The sequence below is a fragment of the Helicoverpa zea genome, chromosome 9 (assembly GCF_022581195.2).
Source record: "Helicoverpa zea isolate HzStark_Cry1AcR chromosome 9, ilHelZeax1.1, whole genome shotgun sequence".
Classification (NCBI taxonomy): Eukaryota; Metazoa; Arthropoda; class Insecta; order Lepidoptera; family Noctuidae; genus Helicoverpa; species Helicoverpa zea.
This window is the reverse complement of record NC_061460.1, coordinates 3,144,070-3,163,861: the sequence shown is the minus strand read 5'-3', so window position 1 is coordinate 3,163,861 and position 19,792 is coordinate 3,144,070. Positions and strand designations below refer to the sequence as shown.

General features: G+C 33.6%; 1 protein-coding gene across 1 annotated transcript in view; it reads left to right on the top strand.

Annotated features, from left to right (window-relative positions):
* Nucleotides 1-14,341: 14,341 nt before the first annotated feature.
* The window catches only part of LOC124632938, a 68,646-nt gene continuing 63,195 nt past the window's right edge, over nucleotides 14,342-19,792 (top strand). Inside the window, exon 1 of the mRNA XM_047167956.1 lies at nucleotides 14,342-14,554. Within this exon, the coding sequence (XP_047023912.1) occupies nucleotides 14,473-14,554 (82 nt within the window). The 5' untranslated portion in view covers nucleotides 14,342-14,472. The remainder of the gene's footprint in view (nucleotides 14,555-19,792) is intronic.

Here is a 19,792-nt window from a genome sequence, read left to right as displayed (position 1 = left end):
TAGCATTGGAAGGCCTACTATTGGAATGTTTACCGACAACTTTAGTGTCAGTTTTCTCAAAACAACTTTTTACTATGATTTTTTACGTACGTTTCAAAGTAATCTGTGGTTTTAAGCAGAACGGACTTATGTTGTCGGTGAACTTGGGCCTAAGTGACAGCGGGAAGCATTGCTAGGTATTTATTTCTAATTACACTTCTTTTAAAGAATACAACTTGATGTTCAATAACCTACTGCCTCTTATTTGCAAATCCGATTACCAGTGGTAGACGTTCTGTTGAAAGAATCAAATAAACGTTTCATATTTATCTCTTCCATATTGACTTTTATAAATATTGACAACAGTAGCAAGAACATTAAATAAAAACATATTAAAGGAATGCAAACGAGAGCTGACTTGTTTGCTTAAACGTGTACACACAGCGTTTATCCTACGGAACAACATTATCGAGATAATCATAACAACAAGGGTTAAACAAACAATAATGGCGGATCTTTATAAGAGCAGACTTTTCCTCTTTGAAGTATTTTCCTACAGAAATGTTTAAACGTAGCTTAATATTTTTATTTCTGTCGTATCTCTTGCGAAAACTCGAAAACATAAATATGTGTTTTTTTATGTCGTGTTTTACATGTAAGTTGTGAAGATTATAAATAACCTTCACCCACATTATTTTTTACACAAATTGAGTCATTTGTTACAACATTTAACTGTAATTGCCTTTTTACAATTTGTTTGAACTGTTGATCTATTTAAAAAACACTGACTTTAAAGTCTACTTTGAACTTACGATGTAGAACAAATGTTAATTTAACTTAAAAAGTTCATTTGAATAAGGCTTTATACATATTTTGTCTAAACACAAGTTAATAGCAATAAAAACAGAATAAAAACATTAGGTTTGAGTTTATTTGCAAACCTAACAGTCACGCAACAATTACCATCCTTTAGGACAATGAAAAGGTTAAAAAGTAAAATAAAATTACGTTAAAATAATGTTTTACATACAGACTTGTTTGTGAATAATCTAGAATTCAGACCTAATAAAAAAGGCTGGAGTTTCGTTCTCGAAAATTCGGAAATAAGTACGTGATATCAATAAAATATCAGGCCCTTGTTAATTACATTCTGGAATCGAAAAGCAATTAATAATTTCTCATTAAGAATACTTCCTTGTCTAGCATTTTAATAACTTCGTTTGGAATGGACTTCTCGACTGAATAAAATTATTGGAATGACTTTCGATTTTAATTGCTAGTTTTTCTCTGACTCCAAGCGGCTTCATTATTACCGCAAATATTGAGTTTTCCTTACACAACTGAAAAACAAACATGTATCAAAAATTTTACCATTACTACAAGCCTTATAAATTACACAACTTCCCACATAACATAATTGTCTAGAAAACTCAGCACAGCACTAAGTTCTGACGGCTCAGAATTTGTCTCTCGAGCGCAAAGTTTGCCAGCTAAGCACATGTCAGCGTAGAACACGCCAACTTAAAACTTCAGCGTATGTGAAACCAAGTTGTTCCGCAGAATAATATATTCTTTGTCAAATGCATAAAGGCTTTTCATACACGTTCTGTGTTCTGTATGCAGCTAACATGCATTTGTGGACAAATAACAAGTAGGTTATTACGTTGGTAATGCATTAAATCACGACCGTTTCCCATAGGGGTGAAGTGACGCAAGTCTAGTTACTACAACTGTGCAGTTACAAGATTTACGACCATGTTTTTAATAGCTGAAATCCTTACCACAGTAAACTAACTTTTGAATTAAGAAAAATATCGATATTCACCCCAATGCTTTCTATTCTTGTAATTGTTTAAGCAATTTGTGCATTTATATTTCTCTTGCTACTCAAAACTAGGTCTATTTTGAATCAGATTTACATTTCCTTTCTCATTATATCTACCACTATAGATTTAAGGCTTTCCATAAACTGAGCCAGTGTCAAACTTGGTCAAGAATAATACTGAGCTTTCTTCAGATTAACATCGATAAATTCATATCATTCTGAACCCCGCCGAATGGATTATCATAAGCAATAGATAAGTCATATATGAACGTGGAGGGAACCGTTTTAGCGATGGTAAGTGCCCAAAGCGCCATTTTCATATCACTATAAAACATATATTGTAAGCTTTGTACCCATCGTTAAAGGATATTACGGAAAGTGGGAGGATGGGAAGGATATCTGAATATTCAGCCAAAGTATCGGGAAGTTATATTTGTCCGAACAGTTTTAAAAAGCATTGAAGCCATTTGAAGCAATGAATTAATGTCAACTATATTATTGTAAAGCGGAAGAGTTTGTGCTTGCACGCGCTTATCTGAGAAACGACTGGATCGCAATTTGAAAGTCTTTCAAGAATTTCTCCTTCGCAATAAAGGATGAAGTAATACTTAAACTATGCCGTAAGCATAACATACTCTACCTACGTAATATATCTACCGCTATGTCATCATTTCTCCACTTAAGTGCAACATGGCGATTTTGTAAGCCCCTGCCGGCCCCATTCATTATACGGGTTCGGGGCTGCACGTTTAGGGTTAGAGCTATTTATTTTAAGTAATATGTAATGTTAAGTAAACTATCATGCATAAGCTACACTAAAAGGTATAGGGTAAACTATCCGCATGACTTAAATTTTATTTTAAAACGCCATTTTTTTTAATACATCTTCTCTTTTCTCCTGAGCTATGTATCGAAACATATCTTCGAGAGCTATCTAGAATCGTGTCACCTAATCATTCGATAACTTACCCAGCCACCAGGCTGGGTTTCGAGTAGGCTAGTCTAAAGTACCATGTACCATATTACACTGGTCCTCAGACAAACAATCCAGAAGACAGAAATACCTACAATCAACCTCTCTGCCTAGCAGAAATAGATTTTCAATTTTTTGTCAACTACCAAGATTATCAACTTATTGCCTTGTCCAATTCACCCGTGCAAAAACGGTAAACAAACACACAGTCTATCTATTTACATACATTTACATACACGGCATATATTTTGCTTGAATAATGTGTGCAAAAATGCGAGCACTCAGAAAACATGTTTTGTCACGCCCTCGCGCCGCATAGGGAATAATGAAGAGCTGGTACGAAGGTTCGAGGTACAAGGTACGGTAGGTAGGTCGTTACGAGAGGAACCGCAGTTATGGAGAAAGGTACTTCAAAAATGGAACTGTATTTTTTTCCACGCGTGGAGTTCTGTTGAAAGGAGTCTTTGAGTCTTTCAATATTTGAAGACCCATAATGCTGGCTGACAAGTTGATGGCAGGAAAATTTTGTGACGTGACGGTTTGGAAGCGCGTTTTCCTTAGAGGATATCAAACTATTAAATAAATAATGCTGCACTTCCTTATGTGTCTGACTTCATTTAAGTAGACGGAACTGTCGGTTGTAAAGGTAGATTGCATTTATTTACTTATTGATTGCACAATATGCTGTGTCATTTTTATATCAATTAATTTGCTTCCACGCAATAGTTGATAGAAACTTGTCTACCTACATAAAAATATTACACCCATTTCCTTTTTGCTTCACTAAGAGAAATTTAGGAAAACCGAAAATTTTACAGCCTAGGCCTTGGCCGGGAACAGCTATACATTAAGAGAATAAGTTACACTCGTTTTTGATCCTACGCATTTTTATTCCTATATTTTATTCTACCCAGCTAATAACTTTATGACTTTGCCCTTTAGCTAGATCGTAATCACAAATCTTTTTACGCAGTTAGCTTGAAATCACAAGTTTTTTCTGAAATCCCCTACGTCCCTAGAGCCGCGGCGTGGCTCGTAAATTGAAATTTCCAATTGGAATACGTTCCAACAGTTTTACGGTTAGATTCACACCGATTTTTGTCTCGCGACGGAAAAAACGTATTCGTTTCTGATTCGTGTTGATTAGTTCGATTTTATATGTTAAGGGGTTTTTGGTTTGAGTTTTTTTTTTTTGTTGAAGATTGAGATTTGAATTTTGATGTAGTCATGTAATCCTTATGGATTAGTTAATAATAATAATCAATTTTTATTCAGATCATACAATCTAGTTAAACTTGCTGGGTTATCCAGGGCAGGTAAGCAACTTCTTACAAGTTACCTCTACATAACTAACAGCAGCCCAGTAAGTTAAACTGAAATTGTACCTTTAAATTGCGACATTGGCGACCTCGATGGCGCAATGGTCACCATGCCGGACTGCCGAACCTGAGGTTCCGGGTTCGATTCCCGGTGCGGTCGACATTTGTGTGATGAGCATGCTTGTTGACCGTGGTCTGGGTGTTACAATATTTATTTATAAATATGTATATATGTAGCTATATGTAAAGTCTATTAGTTGTGTTAGCACCCATAACACAAGTTACTTAATAACTTACCATGGGGCTAACCGACCGTGTGTGAAAAATGTGTCCCGACTATATTTACTATTTACATTACACCTGTATTAATTTTAATGGACATACACAAAACTCAATTCTATCGATATATTAGACGAAATTACAAAATATATTTTTTTCTTTGCCTTATTCGAATGTTTGAAAAGAACTTTCCGATATTATTTTCTTCAATCGAAAATCTTGGAGTGCAATCTGCATCTGTTTCTGATCCGATACAAAACTGCTGGGTTATTTCATTTCTATGCGAAGATATAAAAAGCTACTGCAACGACTCTTTGATATGATAATGAGGTCAGCTGCACTGGACGCTAGTGGTGTGCCGGAATATTAAAATTTTGTTCCAAATGAATTATTATTTTTGTATGTTATCTTTTAATTACATTTTATTGAATAGGAAAGTGAAATACACGATAAACGTTTGTTTCAATCAAATTTTTTATCAGATAAGAAGATATGATACCTTATTGGTTTGGTATCCTTCTTCTTCTGAAGTTAGATATTGTATCAAAAAGATGCAGAATCAAGGTCTTGAGTTCGATAAAGACACAATTCACATTAAGTATTGTCCCAGACATGTGATTATGAGTATACAATATTCTAGAATATGCCTGGTCTGGTAAAAATATTCAATCGACAAAGTGGTAGCACAGGCATACGCCAGATAATCTATTAAAAACATTTTTAACATAAGTAGAGTAGATACGTGTAGAATTACTTTATGATATTAAAATAAAACTTCATCTTTTCAGATTAGTAGGTTCTTTATCAATATTTTTGTATGGGTATTTTATTATCTAGAATAATAAACGTAAATAAATATACAAAGCCATACAACCACTGTATTCAACTGAGTAAGGTAAGAAGCTATCAAATTGCTTTGTTTTTCGATCGTTATTGCTTCTAAGACGCCATTTTACCAGTCTTGTATAAGGGTTTCCCTGACCCTTGAGTTTATACCGGTAATCAATTGTTTTAAGCAGGTTTACCAAAGGGTTTTGGCCTTTAACCCTTATGGAGGAAAAGGATTTGTGCGCCAGTGGAAAATTGATTTCAAGTTTCAAGACAAAGTGATTTTGTGAGACTAATATTTTGCGCATTTGAAGATGCATGTTATTGCAGAGTTTCTCCAGTCTTTCTTAATTAAGGTTTAGTATAATTTTCAAGAGGTTTTATATTAAATTTTGTGTGTCAAGGGTTGTCATGGTCTCCGAAAACCGAGAAATGAAAATTTTGGCAAGTATGGTATTGAGATTTTCGTGGAAGAATTTGATTAATTTCTTCCTTATATTTTATATAACCCGTCAGGTATAATCTATACTATGTAATATTATAAAGAGGAAAACTTTGTTTGGTTGTAATGAATAGGCTCAAAAACTACTGGACTGTTTTTAGAAACTTTCACCATTCGAAAGCTACACTATCCTTGAGTAACATAGGCTATATTTCATCCCGGTACGGGCAGTGCAAAAAACTTAGAGATACGCTATTTTTTTTTTCATTCAATAAAAGAGTTACTCAGCCAAACGGCAACAATACCATAATATTACCATAGACATGAAAACGCAAGTACTTGTGGGAGATTTACCTTAAATATGCCATAATTTAGAATATTGCGCTACCTGCCAATGGAAGAACGACTACAAGTTTCAAACTTATCTCGCCAAGAAATTAATGTTTAACAAAAACAAGTTCAAGGGAAATTTTAAAAGCTAGTATTAACTTTAGTGTTATTAAGGTCGAGTTTTGAGTGTAACGAACCCAATTTGTTGAAGTGTTGTACTCAAAGTACTACAAGTGCTGTAAAATAAGTGACTTTAATGGAATAAGTAAGGTTTTGCATATCTTGGATAATGTACACTTAGCCTTAGTTGCCTACCTACTTATTTTGTAAATACGGGCTTTTGTAGAAAATCCAAAACTTTTATCGTAGGAATATAGTCTGAGCATAATAATTTTGCTTTTTAAAAGGTACGTACCTAGTACCTACTTACCTACCACGTTTTACGGCTCAATTACCGTATCCTAAAATATTTTCTAAGTACTTAAATATTCACTTTTGAAAGCTATTAAGTACCTACTCTATTCTACTATTAGGTAATATTAAAAGAAGCAAAGCGTGTATGAACGTTTGTTATTCTGTCACGCAAAAATTGCTTGACAGTTTTTTATGAAATTTTGTATCAATGTACCTAGCTTAAATATCAGAACAACACAAAGGCTATTTATTCTTCTGCGGAAAGCAGTTCCCTCGAGATACAGGTGAAACAGCGGTGGGGCGCTATAAGTAAATGAAGTTAACTGTCAGTACCTATCATTTCCAACAAAAATATTCAGCAAACGAGCTAAAATACACCGTGCTTAACCTCACCATAAATCAAGTAGGTAATCCTACTCGCCTGCATTAAACGCCTGCATGTACGTTAACTACAAACCAGATATACAACATGTTGCTATGAGCGAAGTTGCAGGCGCTTGATTATTTCGATTCAACTTGCTCCGGCTAGTTGGTTTCCTATTACTTGTGGTCTGTAGCTTTAATTTTCAGTGGTTAGAGAACTAGACTAAATTAACATGTGGGTTTAGTGTAATGTGCTGGCTAAAGTTGCTTATTTATAGTAAGTAGTTGACAGCAAATGTGTGTATGGATGGAGTCACACCGTGTAGAATATAGGATCTTGTGGGCTGTCTAACGTAAGTAGGTATTCACGATTACTTATATATTTAAAGATGTGGGTAGTGTAGTTTGTGTAGATAAATATATACACCTAGGATTGTGTATACATAATGCGTAAATAATACTACTAAATAATAATAAAGATAGAATTGTTTAAGGCAAATTATGACGCTAACAATTGAGATGTTTATGCAAACAATTTACTTTTATTGTTCTGTGATTTTCGAACGGAAATTGGCAATTCTGTTCACAATTGCATGAATCTGTATAACTGTTATACCTATGTTGTTAAAAGAAATACAATTCGTTTGCGATAACGCTTTTGTTATGTAATATTTCTCACTGCACGAGAAAGATGCATATTGCCTCATTGGACCGCCATTTACATGTTCCTGTATATAACAGATTAATTATATCAAAGCTATAAAAGTAACAACTTTCGACTTTTAAAATGTAATACATACTTACCTTCTTTGTGAATTCTTCGATTATGTATCTATTGCAAATTTTCGCATGCACATTTGCACATCCATTCAGTAGTTTTTAAATTTATTACGCTCAAACATAGACACTACTCTATTCCTATCATAACATTAGCAATCCAAAACTCTTGAAATAAATACCCAACTGTTACAATTCAAAAAACTTTTTTGAACGTCATCGATTACCGCATTGCTTTCAACTATATAGAACCTCATTCTCTCAAAAAAAGCATCTGCCTAGCTACTAGACCGTACTTCTAGGTGTACAAAAGCAATACCTACCTCGGAAAAAACTTGTATATCTAGACCATAAACCAAAGAAATACCTCGCAAAAAACCTCATAACAAAAGAAAGTGAGGTTCTAAGTTCTAACATTCGCGCTCATTACCATATCAAAGGTGCCGCATTCGCCCTTCTGACGTTCTGACTCACGCAACTACCGCAAAGGTACCGCTTGTTATTTACATTTCCCTACTTCTTGCGCTGAAATTATAATAAGGGCACAATCAGTTTGATGTCACTGCTAGGATTTTGTTTGCGTGGTTAAGTTGGTAAAATATTTTATTTTGACTCGTGTATTTTCAGGTAATGAAAGAAATAATACATGCTTTTTTTTAACAAATCCAAAGGCTTTACAATAATGATTTTATAAAATCTGTGTTACTTATGGATTATCTGCAACAATTTTAATATTTACAGATCAATGAAAAAGCTACGATGGCTTATAGGTAGATGAAAAAATCTAAACAATATAAAAATGAATTACAGACTGATTAGGCAATTGAACTTAGAAAATGTCTAACATTTCAGTGTAGGACAATCATCGTCCATATTTTCCTTTAGCTCGAATATTCTGTCCGGCAGCTTTAGACAAGAATTTAATATCTTGGCCGATCGCTGAAGCTCGATAGACAACAACTGCTGCATCAACTTAGGTACCTATAAGATTGGTAAAATTTAATATTGAACTAGTATCAAATATTAAAGAAGAAAATGATTTTGTCTATAAATACAGGAAAAGTGAAAATTCGTAACTTTTACCTGAATTAAGACCAACACAAAAAACGTTTTCATAAACACAGATTCAAACATTGATATCGTTATAGGTATCATCACAAACGCTGTTGAAAGATTAAATATAGCTATAAAACAAACACTTTTATGTGGTAAAGGATGTAGATCAGATAACTAAAATTCCCTGTAGTTATTATCAAGACTAATAAACTCAAAGAAGTAAACTGGCTGCAATTCAGTACAGTGTCAGGACCACCTGTCTTGTATATTAAGGTGACGTTATTACGTAGCTCCGGGCGATATGTTGCGGTCCCTAATGAAGTCAAGATGACGAGCATATTACCGCTTCACAGTCAACTATAGTTTTGTGATGTGTAAACCTGAAATATTTTTGAGATGTCTGGTTTGTAATGGCGGTTATACAAGCTGTTGATTTGCATCCGTGCCATATTCAAGGAGGTAATTATGCTAATGATTCTCGACCCAAATCAATAAAAAAATTAGTACGTAATTTTTTTTCTTTAATTTTTTTTCGGAATTCCGTAAATGTCATCTAGCCTTATTTAAACTTGGCGCGTATGTTACTGGCATTAAAACCGTGCTGCACCCTCACACAAACGCAAACACAAAGTATACGCAACGATCACTCATAAATTTCATTCATAAAATTGAATTACTTTGGAAATACCACGACATTACATTGACAAAAAAAGTAGTGCATATTAGTTATTTCCCATCTACTGTAATTCCAATCGATTATTTAAGTATTGTATGTCCTCCTCCTGAACTATGGCACAAATGCAAATCAACACCTTGTATTTGAAGTATGTAGGTATGTACGTACCTCTAGCTAGATTGATCTTTTTGGTTTGTACAGTTACGGTTTTTTTGGAGAGTATTTTGTTTGTTTTCTAACTACTCCAGTTTTTTCATACCTACTTTTTTTCGCAGCTATATAGCTACTAGCTTATGCCAATGTGTACTCGCGTTATGGGTGAACAACTCGGTACAGTAGGATAAAAAGTAGATTATGGCCAGTCTATAAGTGGTCCTTTGATATGTGGAATATCTAACACTGAAAGGAAGCCAATCCAGTCTTTAACTAAAATTACGGTCAATATACGTAAACTGCGTATGAGCAGCTGGAGTATCCTTTGTAGGTAACTAATAGTGATGATCTGGTTACCTATTAAGTAGGTACTATAAGTAGATGTAAAGGTTAGCAGCGCAATAAAAACTGTAACTTTTATGGTACGTATTAACCTTATAGAAGTTCTATTTAACTGATCAGTTAGAAATAGGTGTACTATTTTAGCAGTATTTCTTCAATACAAACAAGATGATCAAAAAGTTATTTGTATGTAAAAAGTTCTATTAGATAACAATTTTCAAATTTTCCACATGACTTTGACTTTGAGTATTCTGAAAGAATTACAGTTCAAAAATGATATCCCCAACGAAATTCGACCCTAAGACCCAATAATAATCCAGAATAAATTGCACCAAGAAAACTCAGGAATCCAATACTATAAAACGTTAATATAGGAAACGGAACGGTAATCAGTGGCCATGATATAACTGTATTGGATAAACTGGTTGCAATGTCGGCTATCCTGCGTCAGTAGGCTTAGTTTTCTATAGATATATTATCTATCTATCTGTAAGATATAGGAAAATGCTACTGGGAAATAAAGACAATTGTATTTTCCCTATATTATAGTTCGGCCATTCAGAGAATGCGTTCCTGACACGTCGCGATTGAACTGACGACGTAATAACATTCATTGATTATTGATATAATAATGTTGTTTTAATGCTCCTCAATTGTTAAAACGGTAAACAACCAGCAAAAATATTTTTATCGTAACTGCAACGCCATTGCAAAGTTACGTCGTCAGTTCAATCGCGACGTGTCAGGAACGCATTCTCTGAATGGCCGAACTATAATGATGTGTTTTTGTAAAAGATAGGGACACCTATCTTATTTTAATTAAACTCCATAATAAGGAATATTCAATTATAGTTAATTTTCTAATATATGTACATCTACACATTATTTACAGAACTTATTAGTCCTCTATTTACCACTTAAAAGTAATGAAGTGCATCATAGGTAAGTAAAATATTTTTTTAAGTCTTAATTATATCGCAAAAAACATAATTATACTTTTAGACCAAAATAAGCTGTAGCATTCCTAATGCGTTGAATGAAGAGATTTTTTTTACCTGTTATCCTATTGTTCCCAGTTTACCAAAATGTGACTGTCCTAAAAAAATACCGTTGCATTTCCTTCAGAGAATTCCAAAATAATAACAATCTATGTGGCATATGGTATTAATTGGCGCCATGAGAATAATTACCACGTGAGCGGTTATGAAGCCGAAATACCAGGGGAGCATAAGTTAATGGTAGCGTATCTGATCGGTCATCGTCACGCTCGTTTGGACGAGGGGTCAGTAGATCACCAAGCGGATCTCTTGCGTGATGGGTTAAAGATCGTAGTCATTTAGTCACGTTTGTTGTATTGTTTAAATTGGATAGTTTTTTTAGGAATAAGCTATAGTATTATATTATATTAGGGTAAAGGCGGGATAGATGCCCCACTTTTTGAAATATGCTTATAATTTAATAAATATTGGTTCTACATTAATAACACCTATGAATGTAACTAGTTTAATCCTTTATGTTTATTTGTGATTTGTCTTTTTGGACCTATATACTACACGTTTTGCAGATTTTAGCTTTTTGTAGACCTCAATTTTTGGGGATAGATGCCTACCCCTATGGATAGTTGCCCCACCTTGAAAATACTAGCGAGGATAGATGCCTACGGTGCGGGATAGATGCCCTTCATACTGTTTAAGTATATTATAATAATAATATTTATATATTTTTTGACTTTAATTTATTTGAAATGAAAAGTATTTTGCAGTTTTTAAAATCTTTTTATATTCATTATCAGATTAATTAAAATTAACACAATAATATTCTAAAAGTATTTGTTCAACAAAAATAATGTATTTTATATTTGAAACACTTATTATAAAATATTAATTATTTAGTTTCAACATGCAAAATCATAAAAATCATTCTTTCTTAAAAACTAAAATAACACAATATACTTAGCATCATAATATTTAACCGGACAGTGCTTTAAGTTTTCTACATCTCGAGCAAAAATTTCTGAAAAGTATAGAGGTTTCATGTAACGAGCACTGACACATTACACATTGAATCCAGTCGGATTTAGACTTTGTTTATTCATAGTTTTCAAAGCATTATATGCAGTTATTTTTATTTGTATCTTTAGGCTCATCCTGCCCATCTCTTTTAGTCTTCTTCACCGGCAAACCTTTAGTTTTCTATTCCTTAACTTTGTTCTTAAGTGAATTGTCTTCATCTTCACTGTTTGAACTGTAAATCATTCGTAATCAATAAAAAGTGTAAATACCTATACATAAACACATGAAAAATATATATTCAAAGCACTTATAATACATTCAGGGTACACGTGGTGTATGGAGGGATAGATGCCCCTAGGGGCACCTATACCGTAAAAAATCAGGGCAACTATCCTTTTTGACAGGGTTAGATGCCCTAGTATTTTTTTAAATAAATAAATACAATAGAGCAACTATTTACATCAAAATGTATACTTCATGAAACAATATACATACGTAATAAAAAAATTGATGGAATTAATATCTACTTATAAAGTTATACAACAGCAAATACTCACCTTTAAAAATTTTACGCTCGCTGTAAGTTCGCCGCGGAGATGAATTCATACACGAGCGAAACGCGACCTCATCCCTCGATGGCGCGTGGCTAATTTAGGTGCGGGGTGCTTGTGGCTTCTAGTTAAACGGTTGTTTCTTAATCGCGAGCATGGGAAGTTAGGTTTTTTAAAAATGGGGCATCTATCCCACTGCGGCATCTATCCCGCCTTTACCCTAAGTACTTTGTGACTAACTTTTTACAATGTATTCAGAACTTTTTTCGTGAAAGAGCTACTTACAGACGTTCATCCTATCTCTCTATCTATACTGAAATAATGAATAAGAAACATTTTAACTAGCCTTTACCCTATGATCAAGGCTGTCGGTGCCTTCTGAATCGATTGAAAAATCCTTTCACTGTTGGGTAGCTCCACTGTCCCCGATATAGGCTATAGGTACTTTGTCTGGGTTCAGTAAGAAGTTGTCCCTGGACGCGGATGAAACCGCACGAAAAATCTAGCTAGTCACAGTCTGACAATTTCCTTCAATGATTAACATATAATGTACCTACATTAAAATGATAAAAACCTAAAAATTCTTTAGGTAAGTGGTTTCCCTTGAGACGGTCACTGACATTGCGTGTTCTTTTTAGTTTGGCAAATGTCTAGACTTTTTAAACTTTGCCTACATTGTTAATTTTTCTTTTCTTCATGAAGAAAGTTTGTTTAGGAATACTTATGTACTTTACAAAAATGACTTTTCAGCGTGGTATTTTTCTTTATTACTTGAATACTAAAGTGAGTAAATATTGTAGTAATTTTCACCTCCAAGTTTAAATTCAGTAAAATGATTCTTTTAGTTTCACACGAATCGTTTAGGTATCATTATTGTATATTACTATCGTTAAAAAAACTCAATTTAGTTTTATTTACAAAACATACATAAGATCTTAAATAAAATTATATATCTTTAATGTTCCCAACTAGTTAAAAAAATAAGATTTACGATTGCGATTACAAAATTACTATTTTGTTAATGTCTTGTAGAATTTCTCAGTTCATAAATTATCTCCGAAGTCAAATAAACCAGTTTGTCACAGAAACACCTGTTTTTAATACCAACTTATAATTTTGCTAAATATTTTGTTTTAGAGATTATTTTTTATATTAAGTATTTAAATTAGATTATAATCCAAATATCAAACATTTATATTTTTTCCAGTTTCCGTCACATTATGACGCTCGATGTTATCAGATAAGTTATCTCCGTTATCTTAAAGGTAGGCAGTTTATTTTAGTTTAAATTTATACAAGGCTAATGCCGTCTTTATATCGTATCCAGTTTTTTATAAGGTACGTAACTACTGCAGTATTTTGTTACGCTAATCAATACCTAGCTTTAACTTTCTCTAATTGATAATGTTATTTATTTAACATTTTATTGAAATACGAAGCATAATTTTAAGTAGGGTTTCTTCTCTTAGAAACTCATAGCATAAAACAAGACAGAATTCTACATAAGCAATGTTAACCAGACAAAACACTTTAAAATCTAAAACCCGAGACTATCAATAAAGTACCGTTAAAATCAATCAATAACTGATTTAATGACAAACCGAACGACATGAACTACCTATTCAATAATAGTAATAATTTACCCACAAAACATTCACAGTTACATTTTAAAGAACCAGTTTAGTCTACTTTCCTTATCCTGGAACTATTACTTAAAACTTCAAACAGATCATTCTTAGTACTCGCATAGTAGGTACCTAAGCCCACAGTGACGTGCACGGAAGTCTCGCAAAATTCAAACAAACGAATGAAAACAAAACAACGCCTACATTGCAGCGTGCATATTTTAATCCGGGCCAAAGTGGAGGCTCGGGTTAGAAGCTTTTAAGGCTGCCATATAACCTATCTCACTCACACGCCAAGAAAAAACATCGCCGTCTCCCTCTCCCCGCTCGCCACGCCAACTACCGGTAACCCGGCGAACTAGTTGACAGTTGTTGCCTAAGCGCACGCTCTTTGTATTGTGTCGCGTTCTTGTTATGACTGCGTTAATTTGTTCTAAAGTGTATTAAAAACTTTTTCGAAACAAAATGTTTGTAAATGTGTGTGGTTATGATAGTGAATGTAAGAAAACAGTGACTTTGTGTCAGTAAATGGGTGCCCGTGGTATTGTTGATATACCAGGATTGTTTTTCACTTGGAGTCCGAAGAACAGTATTAAAATAAAGCTCAAACGTACGTATATTCCCTCTTTTTGTTGTATTTCTTAATTTTAATGCTTAAGATAAACTCACACAGCGGAGAAAATTAACTAACAAGCTAATAGGTTTTCATAAAGCGTTACTTCATTGTTTAATTAACCCTGAACTGTTAAATTACCTAATTGTTTGGTTTTATTTACTCAAAAATTATCGAGCCATCAATACATTTTTGTAAATTGTTAGAAATAACACATGAAAAGTTAAAATTTGTGTAGAACCTAATGTTATCACAGTAAATTTCCCTAAAAATAATTATTAAAAAAGTATTCTTGGAACTTGGAAGCTTTTTAAATATACGTAAAGTTCCTCTTTTATCTATCTATGTACTTAGATATTGTTCTAACTCTTCAACCGGTCAACTGGTTCATAGAATTCACCAGCCTTTCTTTAGGCATTCAGGTCAAAATAGCAATAAAACCACGACCTCTACAACCACAGTCACCATATATCAAGATAAATACCTAAATAATATTTAAAATTCCCCACAAATACATCCTTGTGTGCATCCTACTGCGAATTTAACAACAATTTTCCTGACTGCTTAAAATCAGACTCAAATCAAAAATTTCCTCATATTATTTACCTTAATTCGTCCACAATACAACCTCTATTATAATACTTATTTACATATAAAATGCTAAGTTTTTAATTTGAAATTTTGCCAGCGTTTGAGTCTGGCTGCGCAAATCGCGGCGCGCATTTTAAACAGCAACATTCGTTAGCGAATTCCATAAGCTATATTAGGCATAGTGCAGAATAATAATAATCGTTGCAACGTGGTTTATGGTTCTAGGAAACTGATAAGGCCACGCATGTTGTATACACAGCTTTAATTGGCGACCCGTGATATGACGGTCACCGTAATCGGTAATTGCAACTGCCGTTTTTAGCTCGCAGTTCCGATACAATTTGCTAATTATGTATGTATAAGTTGCAAGTCTATTTGTTTATTCCTTGTTTCTTATTTTACTCATATATAATTTTTACTAGCCTATAATGTCCCACTGCTGGGTAAAGACCTCCCTATCTTACTTCTACACTTCCCGATATTTCGACAGGGCCTAGTCTCTATCCAGTCTGCAGTGTCCATCCTTAGGTAGGTATCCACTGGGTGACACTAGTGGCCCATCTCTCCGTCATGCATTCACCTGCTGTGTCCAATATTTCAAACATAAGCAACGTGAAACTATGTTTTGTTAAACGGTCAGTTTCATATATTCGCCAATATCAAAGTCGTTACCGTTCACAACTATTTGTTGCAACATGATCTGGGTTTATAGATAAAAACGACCGTTATTGCATACCTATTGCTTGACCAAGCATTTTGTATTAAAACAATGCTTAGAAGATAAGTCATTGCTCTCGTAAAAAGTTTTACTTTCATCCATGCACTCTTGTGCACAAACATTATGTTCATACTAAGTTTTATCTTTATCTGCAAAGAAGCATAATAAGGAAATATATCTAACGACTATTCTTTTCACATTAATCATATCGATAAAGAATTAAAACTACAGCTAAATCACAACTATAAATCTTAACAGGTTCATCTAGAATCATCGTCATCGTCCAAGCTTGCAAAAAAAAGTGATCGCTCGTCATATGTTTTATCGCCAACCATTCCAAGTTATGAATTAAATGTTCAACAGCACATAACAATGAATAAACAAAGATTAGCAATGCTTTATCAAGAAGCGATACAATGTAGCTAACTTTATGCAAAATCAACTATTCGTCGAGCTAAGACGGCTTAAAATTTGCATGATGAACCACTTGAAAGATTAAGATTCTACTTAAATATTAACGACGCTGCAGACTCATAAATTATGACATTTTCGTACACTTTATGTACTTTATTTTTTAATGAACCATAAGGATTTTAGGGGCGTATGTAATCATCTTAATTGAACTTTGCAGTGTAGTCTAATCTGAAGAAAATAGACCACATTTTCTACCTAAGCTAAGTAAGCATTTTTTACTCTAATAGGCTATTCTTTTAACTGTTACACTAAATCTCTTCAAGGGTCTATATCTCAAGTAAGGTACCTACTGTATATCCTGTTTATATTACCATACCACGGTACCCTTCGAAACAAAACCAAAACTTGATTTAGTTTAGTCACAACTGAACTTTATACGTTGTCCGTTGGTAGCAATCAAGTTCGAATCCTACTGTTCATAAAAACCGATGCAATTGGAACCCGTGCACGTCCAATGCGACGCTCTGTCAATCCTCCATATACGTAGCGAAATGGCGCTTTCTCTGCGGTTTGGGGTCAAATAACGGACGACAGTTTAATGCACGAGTTATCGAATATATTGTAACACTAGTTTACGGCTGATTCACTTGTGAGGAATCCCGAGGGAGCTACGTAATGCATGATGACAAAACTAAAGATGATTGGAGTACCAATGTAATCTAAGACAAATACATAAAGGTATAGGCTTTTACTAGTTTCAAACTTTGCTCTGGTGAGTTTTCTTTTGTTTTGGATGTCGTACAGCTCCTGACACAAAGACACTTGAGGTAGCCAGTTTATGGTGCCATAGTGTACCTCAAGTATGATCTTCTTCAACGCAAATCAATCTGGGTTGTGTGTAACTGACAAAGATTTTTGATAATTGCACGGATACACGTCTAAATTGAGCCGTATTACCATGAGATTAACATGCAAAAAGACATACTTTCTCAAGTATAACATGTCTAAGGATCATGCATGCCATTAGGTCAGGGCTTGCGTGTTTCAGACCATACAGCACCATGATAATAGGTCGATGTGCCAGATAATGGCTATTAGCACGTCGCTATGTGGCGTGAGGAGTTTTGAGTTTGCGATCGTAAAATAACAATGAGGAAATTGTCTATTACCTAGCTATTATTATGATATCTTTGTGTGCAATTTCAAGGAAGTCATGAAAACATGAAAAGTGTTATTTGGTTTAAATGAAATTGAAACGTGAAGAGTATGTAGGTCCAAAGAATGACGCTCAAGTAAGTTAGATCCGGTAGTTTTCCGTGTATGTTATTTGTTGAGAGGTGTACCTAATTCTTAGCATAATGTATGTATTTATATTCCGGAGACACAACTGACGTAAGGTCTGCCGAAACGACCAAATAAACTATTTGAAAAATTACCTTCTTATTAAAATCCACATTAAAAAACCTTCGCAGCAGATTTATGAACGATTTCTATAAAAATAAACGATTATTTTTGCTTACTGATGGTAGCTTTTTGAGATGTACGTCAGAAGTTACCATCCATAGCCAAAAAGGATCGTTTCTTCTTTGAAGGACAGTAGGTGACATAGTAGAAAAAAAAACACTAACGAAAAAATCGCTTCTATCAAATAAAACGCAAACAAGAAAAGAATGAAGTGGAACACGTATTTGGATGCAAAAAATCGCGTCAACAACATTCATTTTGTTTTTCTACTGACTGGAAAATTTTAGGAGTATAGTGAATTTGGCCAACTACTAAGTTTCTATTTTCAACGATAAGATGTGACATAATACTGAAGCCACACACATATTTCAAAGGCATTTGATAATAGGCATGATGACAGTAATCAAAAATCATTAAAATAATATATTTATTAAATTAAACTTGAAGCTTGGAATATAAAACGCGCATTGTTTTCTTTATTAATAATGTGATTAATATGTATTTTTATAAAACAAAATTACGAAATAAGGCAATCCGCCATGATATCTTGAACACCAATCAGAGCTCGTGACGTCATTTCTCAAAACAACTCGCGCGAAAGCGCGCGAACGTCACATTTCGTTATTGTGAACTTCCACTGCGATCTTTGTTTTTATTTAATTAATTGTGTATAACACGAGTTATGGAGCCCAGATTTATCAAGGCAAACAGCGCTAATTTGCCTAGAATTGATATCATAATGCTGGGAGAGTTTTTGGCATCAAATAAAGATTTTTGTTCAGCTGAATTTAGAAATGTTAAAACTTCCATGTAAGTATACTAGTTTAATTAAAAAAAACTTCCATGTAAGTGTATTAGTTTAATTAAAAAAACTTCTATGTTAGAATCTAGAGAACTATGTAATAACTTACATCAAAGTGATCTTCACAAAAATAAAGTTGTACCCTGGGCAATATTGCTTTTGAATCTCGCCTTGCAAGTTTAAGCCACTTGTTTCGTATTTTTTTATTGTGAGGAACGTACACAAATAACTTATCAGGAGTTGTTTTGGATGTGTTCTTACACTGGGGGACCCCACAACACCTATGCACTTTCGAATTCATATTTAGTAACACAAAAAACTTAATTATTGCACGAGCGTTGTTTACTTGCGTCTTGTAATTTCAGTCGTGACGTCACAAGTGACGACATGACACTGACAAGCGTTTTCGCGCCGGATTCAAAGTGGACAGAGAAAAATGCAATTATTTGATAAAAAAACTTCGCATTTTCTTAAAATTAATAATTTTTCATATAAAATAGACGTATACCTACATCATACAAAGGTATTTAAAAATTTGTCATCATGCCTATTGAAAACGACGTCTAATGAAGTAATTAAAAGATTCCTCGGAGAGTGAATTGAGAACACAATTACGTTGGCGCTCAATTATTTAACAATCGCGACTTTTATAAGAAAATTGTAGGGTTACATGCTTTGCAATTATGCACAGAACTTATTGTTTGCAATTTTTTTATTCAGCATATCTTTAATTAAACGGAAGCTTACATTTCCGGAGATACTTAATTTGTTGGTAATAACAGCATAATTTGCTCGTGCGTCGTCAAACAATTAACTTTGTACTTATCTGTACATATTATAAAATATTTATCAACAACGTTGATTATGAGGAAATAATTTTCATATTATAATTCAAATGACTCCTGTAAAGACTAAATAATTTCCAAATTCCTCGAAAACTGGCCATTATTTTTAATTTACATTTATTGGATATTATTTCCATTACTAATAGAAGGAAAATTAATTAATTATTCCATATTTTTGGTTCGGTATTATGTTTCAAACGAAACGAAAACATTTTTATTTAATAAATTAGTGACAGGATTCCGTTTAAAAATAATATTAGATATCGACATTCAAGCAGTAAGTATTTGTTTTAATTCTCGTGTATTTTAGTCACAATAATCTCTTTTTATACACCTCACACGAGCAACTATGCGGAAAACTCAAATTTTCAATTAATTGGTAAAAGTTCTTATCGGTATTT